The 17,960-nt window shown below is 41.9% G+C and overlaps 2 protein-coding genes across 14 annotated transcripts in view; both read left to right on the top strand.

Moving 5' to 3' along the window:
* ATP13A3 (ATPase 13A3) overlaps positions 1–10,206 on the top strand; it is a 92,376-nt gene extending 82,170 nt beyond the window's left edge. For 10 of the 13 annotated variants that reach the window (XM_063722589.1, XM_054550981.2, XM_054550983.2 and 7 more), the window contains 2 exons: positions 599–688; positions 6,771–10,206. In XM_063722589.1, coding sequence (XP_063578659.1) covers positions 599–688; positions 6,771–6,968 — 288 coding nt within the window. In that variant the 3' untranslated portion in view covers positions 6,969–10,206. Of the gene's footprint in view, positions 1–598; positions 689–6,770 lie in introns of those variants that run through there. The other 3 variants (XR_008523357.2, XR_008523358.2, XM_054550988.2) reach the window with 3 other exon arrangements.
* Positions 10,207–10,352: 146 nt separating this feature from the next.
* Positions 10,353–17,749, top strand: GP5 (glycoprotein V platelet). The gene has a single exon (XM_063722591.1). It carries the CDS (start codon positions 13,896–13,898, stop codon positions 15,576–15,578), a length of 1,683 nt encoding a protein of 560 aa, XP_063578661.1. The 5' UTR covers positions 10,353–13,895; the 3' UTR covers positions 15,579–17,749.
* Positions 17,750–17,960: the final 211 nt, after the last annotated feature.

The following is a 17,960-nucleotide window of genomic DNA, read 5'->3' as shown; positions in this document are numbered from 1 at the left end:
GACTTGGTATTTAAATTTGGGATATGATGGGCAGCATGGATATTATGGTACTGACCTTTTGAAGTTGCCCATTGAAATGTGATTTTTTTTTTCTATTTTACGGGTGCTAGGAAGCACATGTAAGATACTATATTCTTAAAATGTTTCTTTTTCTACAGTATAAGTTCATCTTTTCACAGAAATGTTACTTATTCTTACTATCTAAAGAATGGATTGTGTTGGATGCTGATGAAATTATATATCTATAGATATGGATATAGAATTAATACTAGATATTCAATGAAAATAACCATTGTGAAGAAAGACTTCAAATTACATAAGCATCATTTTAATATGGGAAAGACCTATTTATACAAAAGCCATATTTCATGGAAAATTTAGAAGTCTCATTTTATCAAGAATTTTATGATGATTTGTATTTGTTACAAAAGTCCTATCATTCTTGATCCTTTGGCAGTATTAACTGAAATTCCATATATGAAAATCAAAATATGTTTTTCATCAGTTATGCAGCATGTGTGATTTTTTTAAAAAGGTGCACATTAATAAAAAATGACTTAGTCATTATTAATTCTTAACTCACTGGAATATCTCTCAGAACTTCTTCCTTGACATGGTCCTTTGGAAAGTTGTGTTCAATCGAGACAAACAAGGAGAGTATCGGTTCAGCACCACACAGCCACCGCAGGTTGGAACTCAGCACTTCCTGTCGATTCTTCCTGTCTCTCTAGGCTCTCTGCTTGTGTACTCTGTATTCTCTAGCGTGTTCTTGTTCTGTTATGTGTTATTCTCTAGCGTGTTCTTGTTCTATTACGTGTTCCTTCAGCCTTTTTCTCTGTGCTTGGCATTTCATTTCTTAGAAGAAGTCCTAGACCATTCATGGCAAACATTTGTTAGAGGCTTTTCAAGATCAGAAATTTCATAAGTCTCCTTTCCATTCCAATCCTGATCTTCTATTTGTGTAAAAGTCTTGTCCGCAAAGGTGAGAGTTAATTTTTCTATTTCAATCTGCTATAAATTTTATGTTTTTGTTTTTCATGAGTCCCCTTAGAAGCTAAATGAGATTTATATAAACAAAGTTTGCAATGAAAACTGTTTCTTCTTGGATCAGAGTCCAAAGGCCAAAATTTTGAAGAATTATTTCTGATTTCTTGTCAGTTACTGTCCCTTAATTTGGAGTGACTTTTTGGCTTTCTCCAGCGTTATATACCTTATCATTCAGAAGATGATGTGCCTTTTTTCATACAAACCATGGTTTAGGACATTTGACTTTTTGGGTCTGTTAAATAGCCTATCATTTGAAAGGTATTGCAAGTTCTGTGGTAAAGAGAGAAGAGAAACAGAAGAATAAAACCTATTTCCTAGTGTTAGGATGTTAAAGTATAGCTCTTGTTACAGATACAGATTGGACTTATTTTTTAAACCCATCCTATGAATCAGAGCTCTTTGAGGCAGCTTTTTAGGCATAGAGAATTTGATAAAATCTCACCCCTTCATTGCCTTACCCATTTTTCTTTAGAGATGGGTGATGTGCTTTACCGATAGGAGCTCTGAGTCTTTTACTCAGCCTTGAGCCACAGGAAGCTGGTGGAGTTGAAGACGACTCCCTGGCATTTTTGAGTTGGGTTACCCACTTAGTTTTAGCCAACTTTTACCTAAGTGGTAACTTCCTGAGCTTTATTTTGGTAATCCAGCAGGCCTGATGTCCTGGTGTAATGCCACAGGCTTGCTTTCTAACAGGGCCTGCAGAGTACCATTTCCGTTTTCTAATGCTTTATGGGTGAATAATGATGGAATGCAGTCAGCCTCAATTTTTTTTTTTTTCCTGAAAGCAGTGTAATATCAGTTGTCCCTAGTAGTGGGTATGACTAGGGTTGTACAAGGGGCTCAAGTCCTTTAGCAAAATCTCATCTGTGTATACACACACACACACACACACACCCCAACACCCCAACCCTCCCACCCCCGTATAGTTACCTCACTGCATTACTTCAAAAGGTTATCTTTGGCTTATATCATCAACTCTCATGTGAAATATTTGTATTGTATTCCTAGGCCTAGGAAAACATTTAGATTTTTCATATTCTCCCAAGAGATCTCTGACTATTGATCTGAACAAGAAATTACATGTTTTGAAGGGGAATAACCCTGGTTTAGCTGAAAGTAGGTATTATAAGGCCCCTTAAAAATATTTGGATTGGAAGACTCTCCTTGCTTTTCAACCAAAATTAAATGACAGAAAATTCTTTATTTGTCTCTGTTTTCTAAAAAATTATTAAGAAATATCTGCCCTTCTCTTTTTGTGAGACCAGGGTCTCACTCTGTCACCCAGGCTGGAGTGCAGTGGCATGATCATGGCTCACTGTAGCCTCGAGCTCCTCAGGCTCAGATGATCCTCCTACCTCAGCCTCCCGGGTAGCTGGCATTACAGGTGTATGCCACCATGCCCGGCAATTTTTTTTTGTTTGTTTTGTAGAGTTAGGGTTTCACCATGTTGCTGGGTAGATGGAACTACAGGTGCATGCCGTCCCAGGCCCAGCAATTTTTTTTTTTTTTTTTTTTTTTTTTTTTTTTTTGCAGAGAGGAGGTTTTGCCATGTTGCCCAGGCTGGTCTCGAACTCCTGGGCTCAAGCCATCTGCTTGCCTCGGCCTCCCAAAGTGCTGGGATTACAGGCGTAAGCCACCACGCTCGGCCTCCCCTTCTAATTTTTAGAAGTTTGTGTTTCTACCTCTGAAGTGTTCATGGGAGAGTGAAGGTAGAGAGTGGTCCAGAGCAGGTGGACCCCAGCACATCCTGTGTGTTAGCTGATTCTGAGAATCATCAAATAGACAAGAATTTAAGTCTTCCGTTTCTGTGGTCATGATTAACGTGCATTTTTTAAAGACTTAAAAACTTACTGGCTTTAGGAAAGAGAGTTATAACCTCTTATAACCTCCCAGCACAAAGTGACATCCTTTCCTTGTCTGCTACTTGTGTGTGTAGTGCTGCTTCACTGTTCATGTTTGTGGCTCTTCAAGAGCCGGTCTCAGTTAATCAATTACCATAAGGCCGTGGCTCTTAGTCACAGGTGTTTTCCCCAGGGGACACGTGGCAGTGTCTGGAGACATTTTTGGTTGTCACAGTTGGCAGCCCTGGGTGTTAATACTTACTCTCTGACCAAAAAAAAAAAAAAAAAAAATTCTTTATGTCAGTGATTATCAAGCAAGATTATTCATCAGAAATGCTTTGAACTCTACCCTTGACCTACTGAATGGAAATCTTCGGTGGAGACCCCCATCGTCTGTGGTTTTTCTACAAAGCAACCCTGTTTCAGGAGATCTGTGTCGTATCTTCTCTTTAGAAGCATTTGTGCCTACCTTGTGTCTGGTAAACTAAGGACACTTAGTGGAACTAGAATCATACTACCTGTAATTTGATCATGCCTGAGGATTTGTGCCCAATTTATGTTTTCTTACTTGGTGAAAAAACCAAAAAAGTAGTTTTTATGGTGTAATGGTAGTCTTTATGCCACTTAGAATATTATTTGAGCTTATATAGACAGAATGTTAATTCTGATTTCTGTGTTTGTTTTATATTCAGGATTGGTATGGAAGAAGACTTATGAAAACCACAGCGCCATTATAACGTTTTTTCCTTCAAGCATGGCATTCTATTTTATATACTGCCCATGAAAACATTTCCTAAAAGACATTGCTAAGCGTAAACTTGACATTTTTGAAAGTTCTTTTTAGTTTCTCTGCTAAACTATGCACGGTAGCCTCTTTCCTTCTCTGAGGGGATAAATTTGGTCACTGAAGCATTCCTTTCAGAAACAAACCGAAAGATCCAGTTGCTATAGCTACTGCGTTCTGCTTTAGGGACTTGTGCCGCAGAGGTTTTGGAGAGACCCACGTGCTCGTTCTGTGCCCCTGATGCCCTGTTTCATGGCCTTTGTGTTACCCAGAACTTGCCTTTCTCCCTTCACCATCATCTCCTCCCCGCTGGCTGATTTCTCATTCCAGCATGCCTGTAGCACATTTTCTTTTCTCTTCCAGTGAATTATATTGTGTTTGAGAATGTGTGTGGTATGTTTGTATTTGTAAACTAACAAACCTATGCTTGCATGTAGTGTACTTTTTGTGTATGATACTTGGGGGAGGTAAGGGTACAGGAACAAAATGTTTTCAATTATGGTACAGTAGGGGGATCCTTAGTGTTCCTCATGACTTTTTAAAAATTGTGACAAGTGTACATTGTTTGTTGTAATAGGGTTGTGAGGATATTTTTTCAATGCATAAAAAGAATCCTATTCAGTTATTGTTCTATTTGCAATTAAATTAATTTTAATTCTATTGGTTGACTTAATTTCCACAAGTAGGGAACAATGAATTGAGATATGTGTGTGTTTGGCTTTCCTTAACTCAGCTTGCTACGCATTGCCCTTCAACCTGGCACTCTTTGGGCAGACAAGTCCTATTATGTTTCTGCTTTTTTTAAAAAAGTCAGCAGTCAACATTAGTTTATTTCCTGTGGTAATCTAACAGTGCTACTTAAAAGTGACAGCTTTTGGCCGGGTGCGGTGGCTTATGCCTGTAATCCCACCAGCACTTTGGGAGGCCGAGGCGGGCGGATCACGAGGTCAGGAGATCGAGACCATCTTGGCCAACATGGTGAAACCCCATCTCTACTAAAATACAAAAAATGAGCCGGGCGTGATGGCGCATGCCTGTAATCCCAGCTACTTGGGAGGCTGAGGCAGGAGAATCGCTTGAACCCGGGAGACAGTGGTTGCAGTGAGCTTAGATCACGCCACTGCACTCCAGCCTGGCGACAGAGCAAGACTCCGTCTCAAAAAAAAAAAAAAAAAAAAAAAAAAAAAGTGACAGCTTTTGAATTGATTTAGGAACAATGGTTTTTTCCCCACAATTAGATTGACAATGACACCTTGGGAGAAAAGTAAGAACCAAGTAGTAAACTGTCATCTCAGATGAAATATTACGTTTGTTGTGTGCCTATACTGGAAAGGCATTATCTGTTATTTTGGATCACCTGAAGAATCCTATACATAGTGACTTCTGTACCTTAATGCTAAATATTTTCCTGTGGACTTTTTTTTTAAGGTGATACTGATGTAACTCTCTTTAGTTATGACAGTAAAAAGGCTACTAGGCGAGTAATCTTCAGACTTTCCCCCCACCACCCCAGAATGCCATGTAGCTTACTTTTGTCCACCGTTTTTGCCTTTAAATTCTTGGTAGCAGTGCAGCTGATTGTGTTTTGTTGACAGGCTTAAGCTAGCAGACCTTGAACATTGAGAGCGGTGAGTTACTGTTTACCGTGCTCTCTGCGGGGTCAGGGAGGGGAGGGAAAGAGGAGTAGGTTCCTGATGGTTGTTGCAATTGGATGAGAAAGAGTTATCAAGTGAATAGGAAAAAGCTTTAAGAGCTTTAATTTTAAAGTATTTTTGCTCTTCTCCATTGGCCAATTTAGAAACATGTTTCAAAATACATCTATAGCTAACTTGCCTTTTTAAATCATGAGGCATTTTGGGTAACAGTAGAATATGTATCTCAGTTATGTTCTCCTCTACCTTGTGAGATTACTGCATTTAGAGCTAGTTGTAGCCTGGTTTATATGTTGATTGGCAAAACAAAATGACCTGGAATTTAAATTTCATTTTGGAGAAGCAACCGCCAAAATCATTACGAAGTGGCTGTTCTTTAGAAGTAAATATAACTACTACGAGTCCTGGTGTAGTCATTTATATTTATTTCAAATTTCAATTGAGACAAATTCTGAGGGCCCTTTTCAGCCCTCTATTGGGTTTTATTGGGTTTACATTTCTATGCATTAACCAGGGACTCTGCTTTCTTGTTCTCCAAGGATCATTTATCTAAGGCCACATTCACTAAAAACATCAGGATTGATCAGAAGGATTTCAGTGACAGCAGAGCTTTTTGCAATGAAATAATACTAAGCAATAGTACTTGTTTTATACCCCTTTCCAGTCGTGGAGCACCAACGGAAACCATCATTGTAAAACAGTATTGTTTTTTATATTAGTAAGGATGAGGTTTTAAAAGACGTAATTGACATTAAACAAGATTGAAGCCCTAATTTTGACCAAACAATATTTACTTCATGTTGTGAGAAATGATATTAACAGTAACAAGGATACTTGTACACGGCTTTCTTCCAAAAATGATCATGCAGCTAAGTTGCCAGGAGCAATAGTACCAAATGATAGTTTGGGACAGAATGTGAAGATTTTCAAATTAAATATTAAAAATGTTTTCTCTTTCTGAATGGCTTAAAGTTCTTCTTAATACATTAGATATTCTGTGGTAAAGAATCCATGTCTGCAAGTTATTTAAAATGTATTAGTACACAAGAGTATAGGTATATAAAACTAAATGAAGTAAATCATATTGATTATCCCCCCAAAAAAATCTAATCTAAAGAATAATCAGTTCCTAAATAATTGAAAGCTGCCTTTACAAAATAAAACAAAAGAACACACATTTCGTTGTGTTGCCCAGGCTGGTCTCGAACTCCTGGGCTCAAGCAATCCTCCCACCTCCACCTCCCAAAATGCGGGGATTTTGGACGTGAGCCACCACGCCTGGCCAAAGCTGCCTTTTTTAACATGGATTTTTTCCCCCATTTGTTGTGCTCAGAAGTCATTTCCTCTTATTTTTCTCTGCTAATGTGTGCTTTAACAAACCTGTTGAAAACAACAAGCCTTTAATCAACTGGGGTGTTTTGTTTTGTTTTTTTCTTATTTTCTTAGGAGTCAGTGGATCGGTGGGGAAAATGCTGCTTACCCTGGGCCCTGGGCTGTAGAAAGAAGATACCAAAGGCAAAGTACATGTATCTGGCGCAGGAGCTCTTGGTTGATCCAGAATGGCCACCAAAACCTCAGACAACTACAGAAGCTAAAGCTTTAGTTAAGGAGAATGGATCATGTCAAATCATCACCATAACATAGCAGTGAATCAGTCTCCGCGGTATTGCTGATAGCAGTATTCAGGAATATGTGATTTTAGGAGTTTCTGATCCTGTGTGTCAGAATGGCACTATTTCAGTTTATGTCCCTTCTGATATAGTAGCTTATTTGACAGCTTTGCTCTTCCTTAAAATAAAAACAGAAAAAGATATCGTCCTAACAGTTAAATTAACAATCAATCCATTAAGTCCTGTATCTTCATTCAGTAACCCAAATATTACATACATTTCCAGAATTTTCTTGATGGTTACTCTCAGTGATATTCTTTATATTGGGTACAGGAGAAGTTTGGTGTTTGGTAGGTTTTTCAACATTAGTTTTTGAGACCAGTTTACCTCTTCACATTTATGCTCACAACCCCCTTGTTAGAAAAGTCTGTGTTTATATACAGGCTCTAAGTTTGTGATTGATAAAAAGAAAATGAGTGTTAATTAGCCTCCAGTGAAAATATACTGAAAGCCTGTTTTCATTTGATTCCAGTATTTCTTCCAAAGAATTCTGTATAAACATATGCCAATTCCCTATGATGGTCTGCAGTTAGGAATGAGTGTTTATGGTGTTGCTTATAGAACAACTCAGGTAATCTCCATTTCTGGTTTTATATTTTCTGTACAAACTGCCTGGGTTTTATTTTTCTAATCAGCAAGGTGCTTCACTGCCTTCTTGAGATGCCTCTCAAAGCTCTTAAATGGCTCCTGTGCTATGTGTGGTGTCAGTAGTCTAATTTGCTTCTGTAAAATGTTGTAGAACCTTTTTCACTAGGAAATAAGATTCATTGCTTTTGGCAGTAGATGTAGATTCATCTTTTAACGTTTCTTCAAATTTGTTTCTGTCAGGCTTTGTGTTATTTTAAATAGTTTTTAAAAATTTTCTTCTGTGTTTTCAATTACCTAAAGACATAGGATAATAGTTTTTTTAAGTTAGAATTTTACCTCATAAAATTTTTTGAGGTTTGATGTATGTCTCTGTCTTATCGATAATGAGGCTTAAAAAATACTGGATTTGAATGGCTGCTGTTTTTTCAAAGCAATAGGAATTTGATGAGTTTGTTTTATGCCATTAGGTGGCGCCAGAGGTCAGAACATGTCTATTTTGAATTGGATCGTTCAAATAGAGCATATTTGATACGGAAATTTCTGGGAGAAAAAAAATTGAGGAAATAAAGTTAAAAAATTGACATTCATTGAGCCAAAAGAGATGTGGATAAACATTTTTCACCTTTCTATTTGGCCTGATTAACATTTAAATTCTTGCCAAAATTAAGGTAACTTTTAAAAAACGCCTTTTATAGGTGGATCCAGCAGTCTGGCAATGCCCACAGTTACCACAACACAGAAAACTGATCGTGCTATAAAATGGACGCTAAACTATGAAAACAGTGTGACATTGTTCTCTGTTCTTCCAGAGCCAGTAACATGCTTGCTCGTGCTTTCTACTTCTAGCTGATCATTCTTTTCCCAACATATATTTACAAATTTACCAAATTTTACCTAGAATTTTAGGACCAAATGGTTCTCACTCTTTATGCTGCAAAGACCTGGATGATGTTTGGTAACTATAGAAAAATAGAAATTACACTCAGGATCACTGTTACTGCTATTGCCACTGATGATTCCTGCAAAAATATAATCAAAGTTTTCCATCAAATGTATAATATGCTATTAATACACATTAGATGATAACAATTGTTCCATGAATGATTCTATGAAGCTATGCATCTTAGACCTCTTGAGCTGTGAATTAGCACTATTTTCTATAGTTATTCTCTGGATCATTTTATAATTTCCATATTAATTTCAAATATGCTCGTGTTATTCTTCAGTGATTTCCACAATTGTGCATTTTATTCTTTGGTTTAAGTACTGAAGCATATAATGAAAGTAATTGCTAAGTAGCAGCTTAAAAATTCAATTATCAGATTGTATTTAACATCTTTAAGAGCATGATCATAAAGAGCTATTTTTGACACCCCCCCCCCACTTTTTTAACATTTAGAGTTAATAAGGGTTTTATATCTCTTCTGTCCATATTGTTTTCAAAGGAATGAGGTGTTTAGGTGGATGGAAAAGCATTTGTAGGAAGTTAGATTTGAATATAGACAAGGTGGGTTATTCACGTTGAGAATGTTATTTGAAGAATGCCTGTGAAGCCAGGTGTGGGTTCTACTCAGTGCCATAGATAGACTGAGTCTTCTCTCGTAGGTCACCATTACATAGTAATTTTGATTCTGAATTTCACATTAAATTATTTGAGTTTATACAGACCTAAATTTTAAAATCTGTACATATATTATTTTGATGTATTAAGATGAATATTGCTGATTTAAATTTTATTTATGCACATACTTAAAGGACAGAAGTGTCTGGGAAAGTAATTGTTAAATAATGATATGTAACTTTTTAACTTTTTAAATAAATAACAAGATTTTTAATGTGTGTCTCCCTCAGGGTTGTTTGAAGTTTTTTTCTCCCTCAAGTATAAATAGTGGTAACTATATGTTTTGTATCTTCTAGCACCAACTGCTGTAAAGCAATGCTGCAAATAATGCTTGAATAAAAGTGGCTAAGCCAACAACAGAATAAATACTTTTATAGTAGTTTTATAACCTTAAATTCGAAAGCTTTCCAAATTGCACTTGCATCTAAACAACACTGTTGCATTTTTTACTCTATTTATTTTGTTCCCCATGTTTATGAAAGTCCTGCACAGTTTCAAAGGCATGGTAAATAATATATCAATGTTTATGTAGTCTGTTACAGAAACAGCTATAGATAACATTATCCAGTGAAAAGCAAAATTCAAGCTTTAGAAAATATTCATGCATGCAATTTTGACATATCTAAAAATAGGTTTTTGTATATTTATGGTGGGAGGTGGTTGGGAACTTTTAACAAAATGGGGTGTTAATTTTTGTACAGTCTGTGGGCATTTACACATTTTTAATGTATTAAAATTTGGTAATTATGTGTACATTAAATTAATAAAAGTTACTTCTAGTTATGATTTGTGAATTCCCTAAGACCTTGGATTTTTTTAAGTAACTTTATATCAGAAATGATACTGCATCTTTATATTTTTAAAATTGTATTGCTGCTCAAGAATGGTACCCTCTTGTCAAAAAGGCATACATTCATAATTGTACATTCAGCATTGTAAATAATCTTATGAAACCTTTTTTGATTGAAGCTATTCAAAATAAAAATTTTAATGAATGAAATAACACTTTTTCTGTGTCTTTATTCATTTGTTTGCTTTTTAGTGACATGAATACTGCCCTTTGTGGATTTATTTTCCTGCCTAATAATACTTCCCCATTTCTTTCTTTTTTTTTTTTTTAAACTAGATTTTGAAGGAAATAAGAACAACATTCTGCATATCATACCATGTGTGTGAGCATCCTGGGGAAACCACGCAGTCGGGTGCAATGTAGAGCCAAATGTTAAATGCGAGGAGGTCTGAGGGAAATGGTGAAATAGACAAGTAGGGACTTATAATCTATTAATAGTTGGGAGAATCAAACCAAAAGCTAATACCATGGAGAGAGAAAATGGCTGTAAAATTCCCAGAGAAGACAGGACCTTTGTGTGTGGGTGGGAGTTGTTTCCATGGAGCTCAGCTCCGGGAGACATGGAGCCTCTGCTAGGGAATATGTGGCTGGCTGTGGTGTGATGAATTTCGGGGGGTGAGGGCCTGCCTGCTTTTAGCTCAAGTTCTTAACAGTCGCTATGGTTTGTGCGGCATGTGTGATGCTGTCCCCACAGCCTGCTGGTGTGGGCACAGTTCTGCATGTCTCTCCTTCCCCTGTATCACTGCCAAGGGACAGGGAGTCCTAGGGGCTTGAGTGAGACTGTCCGTGGTCCAAGTTGGGGTGTGGTTGCTCCCTGCTGTGCCCCGCCCACTGAGTCTCCCTCAGAGGAAAAAGGCTTATCTCACCCAGGCAGACCTGCTTTTGAATAGCCAAGCCCCTTAAGCCAGGTGACTGTTTTACAGCAGACTTCTGACCTGGTGATGGATACAGAATCTTAAGACTTGGAAGCACTGGAGCTGTCAACTTCCTTGCTCCAAATACTTCTCGTTACCTCATCAGCTTGCTCAGTGGATGGACTAAGAGTGTTCCCGCACTCTGCAACTGCCATACCTACTCTTCCCTTCCTGGACAATCAAAGTGTCTTCGTAAGGAACAAAATGTAGAGGCCATTCTGAATGGGGGTTTTCCTGGGGAAATAGGCTAAACAAGGGCCACAGGAATTGGAGCCATCGGCATCTTCCTCTGTTTCACAGCTCGCCTTTCCAGTGTGTCATGTTGGCATTTTCATGGGCAAGGGGGTGGGGAGGCTTTCACTCGATGTGCCTATGCATGACGGACTTACCAGGTCACCAGTGTAGCAGTTCTGGGCTCTGGAGTTGCATTCCTTGATCAGAACTGAAAGACTTCCGCGATACCTGGCAGAGGCAGTGGCTCTTCCCTGTGGTCCAGGACTGCATGACTTTGAAGGTAATTTCAGTCAACCCAGCCTTTACTGGGCTCTGACTGCATTAGGCTGCCTCAAAGGGTGATTGGATCCCATGATGTAGACATTCTTTATGTATTCGGATATTAAGCCTTTGTCAGCTATAGGTGTTACAAATATCTTTAGTTGGTGGTTTATCTTTTCCCCTTTTCTATGGTGTCTTGAAGGATAGAAGTCTTAATGCAGACAGCATTATCAGAGTGCTCAAAAGACATGTAGACACGTTTTGCCTATAGACAAATGGGCAAAAGGAAACCCAACTTTCTCAAATGAAGCGCAAGTGGGCCGTAATTATGTGAAAAGGTGTTCAAGTTCATCATTAACAGGGAAAGGAAAAGTTAAAACCATGCTGAGATATCTTTCATAGAAATGGCAAAAAGTAGGAAGTACCAAATGTGGGCAGAGAGGAAGCACAGGAACTCTCATAAATGGTAGGTGTCATTGTAGACCAATACAACCACTTTGGAGAGCAGTTTGATGTTCCCAAGTTAAACTGAACATGTGAGCGGCCAGGCGTGGTGGCTCATGCCTGTAATCCCAGCAGCTTGGGAGGCCGAGGCGGGCGGATTGCCTGAGCTCAGGAGTTCAAGACCAGCCTGGGCAACACGGTGAAACCCCGTCTCTACTAAAATACAAAAAATTAGCCGGGCGTGATGGTGTGTGCCTGTAATCCCAGCTACTTGGGAGGCTGAGGCAGGAGAATTGCTTGAACCAGGGAGCCGGAGGTTGCAGTGAGCGAGATCGCACCACTGCACCCCAGCCTGGGCGACAGAGTCCCCCTCCCCCACCAAAAAGAATAAGTGAGCACCCTGCAACCTAGCAATGCCATTGTTGAACATGTTCAAAGATGTTCTTAGCCTTATTAGTCCCAAAAGGAAGAAAAAAATGGAAGATCTGAGAATGTTCTTAGCTTTATTGCTAAGCGGAGAAAGAAAACACATACAAAAACAAAAACAAAAACAAAAACAAAAAAAAACCTGGGTGGAAAATTAGGGCCATGTGGCATAAAAAGGAAGACCCAGGGGAAGTGTGGCCCATCTAGGGGTGTGGCTACTGCAATGATCCAGCTATCACTGGATCATTAAACTTCCCTGGTATCATAGAGTTATATCACTAAACTTCCCTGGTATCATAGAGTTATATTGTATCACTAAACTTCCCTGGTATCATAGAGTTATATTGTGCTATTTACGGAAAAACTCTCCCCACTGCTCTTGGCTTTGACAGTAGGAATCAGGTTATATATGGCCTCTCAGTTTGAAGATATTTGTCATTAAAAACCAGAACATGGGCTCTGAGATAGGGTCCTTTCCTGACCTATTCTGGTAAAGTCTTTATCCTCAGGATGCAAGGATACCACCCTCTTCCTTTGGAAAGTGTCGAATCACATGCAGAGCTCTAAGTCTTTCAGTTGCTTTGGAGTGCAGAACCATTTCAGGTAAGGCCAAATGTTTTACACATTAGTATAGGAAATTAGAGGGCTCTTTAGTGTGTGTGCATGAGAAGTAAAATTGCACAAGAAGCAATTTATGTAAAATTTCGCTTAGGAAACATTGTTTTGGCAGATTAGTAGTATGGTGTGCATTTCACAGAAAATTCAGTGCCATGAGTCTTACCTTTAGTTAAGCGTCTTAGAAATAGTAGCTCTTTATGTTTATGGCTAAGTCAGAAATACTACCCTCAAATTCTATGTGACCCTAGTTATACTGTTTAACCTTTCTGTGCCTTTGTGCATTCATCCTTGAATCAGGGATAATATACTTACCTCCTAAGGTTATTGTAAGGATTAAATGCATATAGTATAAATAAAGCGCTGAGAACAATGCATGGCGTAAAGTGATAGGTATTATTATATGCTTTTGTTGGCTGTTGATTGAAGGTGTTCGCTGTTTTGGGGGTGTCCTTTGTTTTAATAGAGTAACTTGGTACTGTGGAAATAGCATGATCGTGAGCAAAAGAATCAGAAGGTGGTAGCTGCAGACTTTGCTGTTCCCTTCTTGACTGTTGGTTATAGCCAATGCAGGGTAAGTTATAAAGTCAAGAGCAGAGCCGTTTTCACAGTGGACATTGCTTTGTGATGTCTGTGAGCTTGAATATGAGAATGATTATTATCTCTATGTAAGGATTTTACAGTATTGGCTATTCGGTAGCTTGAAAACGCTTTAATCTCAATGCTTTAAACTGAGAGTGGAAAATCAATAAAGCAAAAGAATGAGACCACGCAGTGTAGAATGAATGTCTTTTCACCACGTAGGGAAATCTGTAGTCCTGAGAAAACAGGGAGTGAGAATTCTGGCGAAAGGATTGTGCCTCTGCACAAAGTGCAGGATCCCAGGGTTCAGTACGGGCGCGAACGCTCCTGTGTGTTGACCACACTCCCACGGTTGCTTTTTCAGACATGCTGAGGAGGACTCTGCTGTGCGCGGTGCTCGGGCTTCTGCGCGCCCAGCCCTTCCCCTGTCCGCCAGCCTGCAAGTGTGTCTTCCGGGACGCCGCGCAGTGCTCGGGGGGCGACGTGGCGCTCATCTCCGCGCTAGGCCTGCCCACCAACCTCACGCACATCCTGCTCTTCGGAATGCGCCGCGGCGTCTTGCAGAACCACAGCTTCAGTGGCATGACCGTCCTGCAGCGCCTCATGATCTCCGACAGCCACATTTCCGCCGTTGCTCCCGGCACCTTCAATGACCTCATAAAACTGAAAACCCTCAGGCTGTCGCGCAACAAAATCACGCATCTTCCAGGTGCGCTGCTGGATAAGATGGTGCTCCTGGAGCAGTTGTTTTTGGACCACAATGCGCTAAGGGGCATTGACCAAAACATGTTTCAGAAACTGGTTAATCTGCAGGAGCTCGCTCTGAACCAGAATCAGCTCGATTTCCTTCCTGCCGGTCTCTTCACGAATCTGGGGAACCTGAAGTTGTTGGATTTATCGGGAAACAACCTGACCCACCTGCCCAAGGGGTTGCTTGGAGCACAGGCTAAGCTTGAGAGACTTCTGCTCCACTCGAACCGGCTTGTGTCTCTGGATTCGGGGCTGTTGAACAGCCTGGGCGCCCTGACGGAGCTGCAGCTCCACCGAAATCACATCCGTTCCATCGCACCCGGGGCCTTCGACCGGCTCCCAAACCTGAGTTCTTTGACGCTTTCGAGAAACCACCTTGCGTTTCTCCCCTCTGCGCTCTTTCTTCATTCGAACAATTTGACTCTGTTGACTCTGTTCGAGAACCCGCTGGCAGAGCTCCCGGGGGTGCTTTTCGGGGAGATGGGGGACCTGCAGGAGCTGTGGCTGAACCGCACCCAGCTGCGCACCCTGCCCGCCGCCGCCTTCCGCAACCTGAGCCGCCTGCGGTCCTTAGGGGTGACTCTGAGCCCGCGGCTGAGCGCGCTTCCGCAGGGCGCCTTCCAGGGCCTGGGCGAGCTCCGGGTGCTCGCCCTGCACTCCAACGGCCTGACCGGCCTCCCCGACGGCTTGCTGCGCGGCCTCGGCAAGCTGCGCCAGGTGTCCCTGCGCCGCAACAAGCTGCGCGCCCTGCCCCGTGCGCTCTTCCGCAATCTCAGCAGCCTGGAGAGCGTCCAGCTCGACCACAACCAGCTGGAGACCCTGCCTGGCGACGTGTTTGGGGCTCTGCCCCGGCTGACGGAGGTCCTGTTGGGGCACAACTCCTGGCGCTGCGACTGTGGCCTGGGGCCCTTCCTGGGGTGGCTGCGGCAGCACCTAGGCCTCGTGGGCGGGGAAGAGCCCCCACGGTGCGCAGGCCCTGGGGCGCACGCCGGCCTGCCGCTCTGGGCCCTACCGGGGGATGACGCGGAGTGCCCGGGCCCCCGGGGCCTGCCTCCCCACCCCGCTGCGGACAGCTCCTCGGAAGCCCCTGTCCATTCAGCCTTCGCTCCCAACAGCTCAGAACCCTGGATGTGGGCCCAGCCAGTGACCACGGGCAAAGGTCAAGATCATAGCCCGTTCTGGGGGTTTTATTTTCTGCTTTTAGCTGTTCAGGCCATGATCACCGTGATCATCGTGTTTGCTTTGATTAAAATTGGCCAACTCTTTCGAAAATTAATCAGAGAGAGAGCCCTTGGTTAAATCAATGGAAAAATCTTCTAATTACTTAGAACCTGACCAGATGTGGCTCGGAGGGGAATCCATACCCGCTGCTGTCTTGCTCTCCCTCCCCTCCCCACTCCTCCTCTCTTCTTCCTCTTCTCTCTCACTGCCACGCCTTCGTTTCCCTCCTCCTCCCCCTCTCCGCTCTGTGCTCTTCATTCTCACAGGCCCGCAACCCCTCCTCTCTCTGTCCCCCGCCCGCTCCTCGAAACTAAGCTTTACATTTGTAAACTGTGGTTGCCTACCTTCCCCACCTCCCACTCGGGTGTATGCTGACACTGCCAGGGGCGCTGGATTGTGTTGGACCCATCCTTGCCCCGCTGTGCCTGGCTTGGCGTCTGGTGGAGAGAGGGGCCTCTTCAGTGTCTACTGAGTAAGGGGACAACTCCAGGCCGGGGCCTGCCTCCTGCACAGGTAAATGTTTGTGAAATCAATGCGTGGATAAAGGAACACATGCCCTCCAAGTGATGACGGCTTTTCTTGGAGGGAAAGGATAGGCTGTTGCTCTATCTACTTTTTTTTTTTTTTTTTTTTTTGAGACAGTCTAGCTCTGTCGCCCAGGCTGGAGTGCAGTGGGCCATCTCGGTTCACTGCAGCCTCCGCCTCCCAGGTTCAAGTGATTCTCATGCCTCAGCTTTCTGAGTAGCTGGGATTAGAGGCGTGTGCAACTACACCAGGCTAATTTTTGTACTTTTTAAAGTAGAGACGGGGCTTTGCCATATTGGCCTGGCTGATCTCAAACTCCTGGTCTTGAACTCCTGGCCACAAGTGGTCTGCCCACCTTGGCCTCCCAAAGTGCTGGGATTACAGCCACAAGCCACTACACCTGGCCCTCTTTATCGACTTTTATTTGAGAAATAGAGCTCTTGCCATTTTTTCCCTTGCCCCATTTTTCTCACTTTGTGTCTCGCTGACCTATGGGCTACTTGGGAGAGCACTGGACTTCATTCATGCATGAGCATTTTCAGGATAAGCGACTTCTGTGAGGCTGAGAGAGGAAGAAAACACAGAGCCTTCCCTCCAGGTGCCCAGTGTAGGTCCAGAGTGTTTCCTGAGCCTCCTGTGGGTTTCCGCCTGCTTTACATCCATGCGACATGTCATTTTGAAACTGGATTGATTTTCATTTCCTGGAACTCTGCCACCTCATTTTATAAGCATTTATGGAGCAGCGAACATGTGACTGGTATTCATGAATATAATGATAAGCTTGATTCTAGTTCAGCTGCTGTCACAGTCTCATTTGTTCTTCCAACTGAAAGCTGTAAAACCTTTGTTGCTTTAATTGAATGTCTGTGCTTGTGAGAGGCAGTGGTTAAAACAGGGGCTGGCGAGTTGACAACTGTGGGTTCAAATCCCAGCTCTACCACTTACTAACTGCATGGGACTTTGGGTAAGACACCTGCTTACATTCTCTAAGCCTTGGTTTCCTGAACCTTAAAACAGGATAACATAGTACCTGCTTTGTAGAGTTTTTGTGAGAATTAAAGGCAATAAAGCATATAATGACTTAGCCCAGTGGCCTGCAGACAATACATGTTAATGAATGTTAGCTGTTATTACTAAAGGATGAGCAAGAGCATCATGATTTCTAAAGAAGAGCTTTGAGTTGGTATTTTTCTCTGTGTATAAAGGTAAGTCCAAACTTTCAAATTCAAATCAGTCTGTCTTCCCCTGCGGATGGCCTCAGCCCTGGGTGGCCAGGCTGTGTGCTCACAGTCCAGAGCAATGGATCCTCCAACACCACCAGGTGGATGTGGAGCAGGAGAGCTGGATCCCGGCATTTTTTTCCGGGTTTTGCAGATGTGGGAGTTGGTTTCTGGGTTCTCCATTGGTCTATTTGTCTAGTCCCATACCAGACTCACGGTCTCCATTATTGGAGCTTCAATAATTTTTGGTATAGGGTCATCTCTCCACCTTGTTTTTCTTCTATTCTTGGTTCTTTGCAATTCTATGAATATTTCAGGGTCAGCATGTCAACTCCATTGAAAAACCCTGCTGGAATTTTAATAGAAATTACAGCTCACGCCTGTAATCCCAGCACTTTGGGAGGCCGAGGTGGGTGGATCACAAAGTCAGGAGTTCGAGACCAGCCTGGCCAAGATGGTGAAACCCCGTCTCTACTAAATATACAAAAATTAGCCGGGTGTGGTGGCAGGTACCTGTAATCCCAGCTACTTGGGACACTGAGGCAGGAGAATCACTTGAACCTGGGAGGCGGAGGTTGCAGTGAGCCGAGATCGTGCCACTGCACTCCAGCCTGGGCAACAGAGTGAGACTCCATCTCAAAAAGAAAAAAAAAAAAAATTGCAGTAAATTTAAAACTAATTTGGGGAAGAATCTGTATTTTTTACAATACCTAGT

Source organism: Pongo abelii, chromosome 2 (genome assembly GCF_028885655.2).
Source record: "Pongo abelii isolate AG06213 chromosome 2, NHGRI_mPonAbe1-v2.0_pri, whole genome shotgun sequence".
In the NCBI taxonomy this organism is placed as follows: Eukaryota; Metazoa; Chordata; class Mammalia; order Primates; family Hominidae; genus Pongo; species Pongo abelii.
This window is presented reverse-complemented; position numbering and strand designations above follow the sequence as displayed.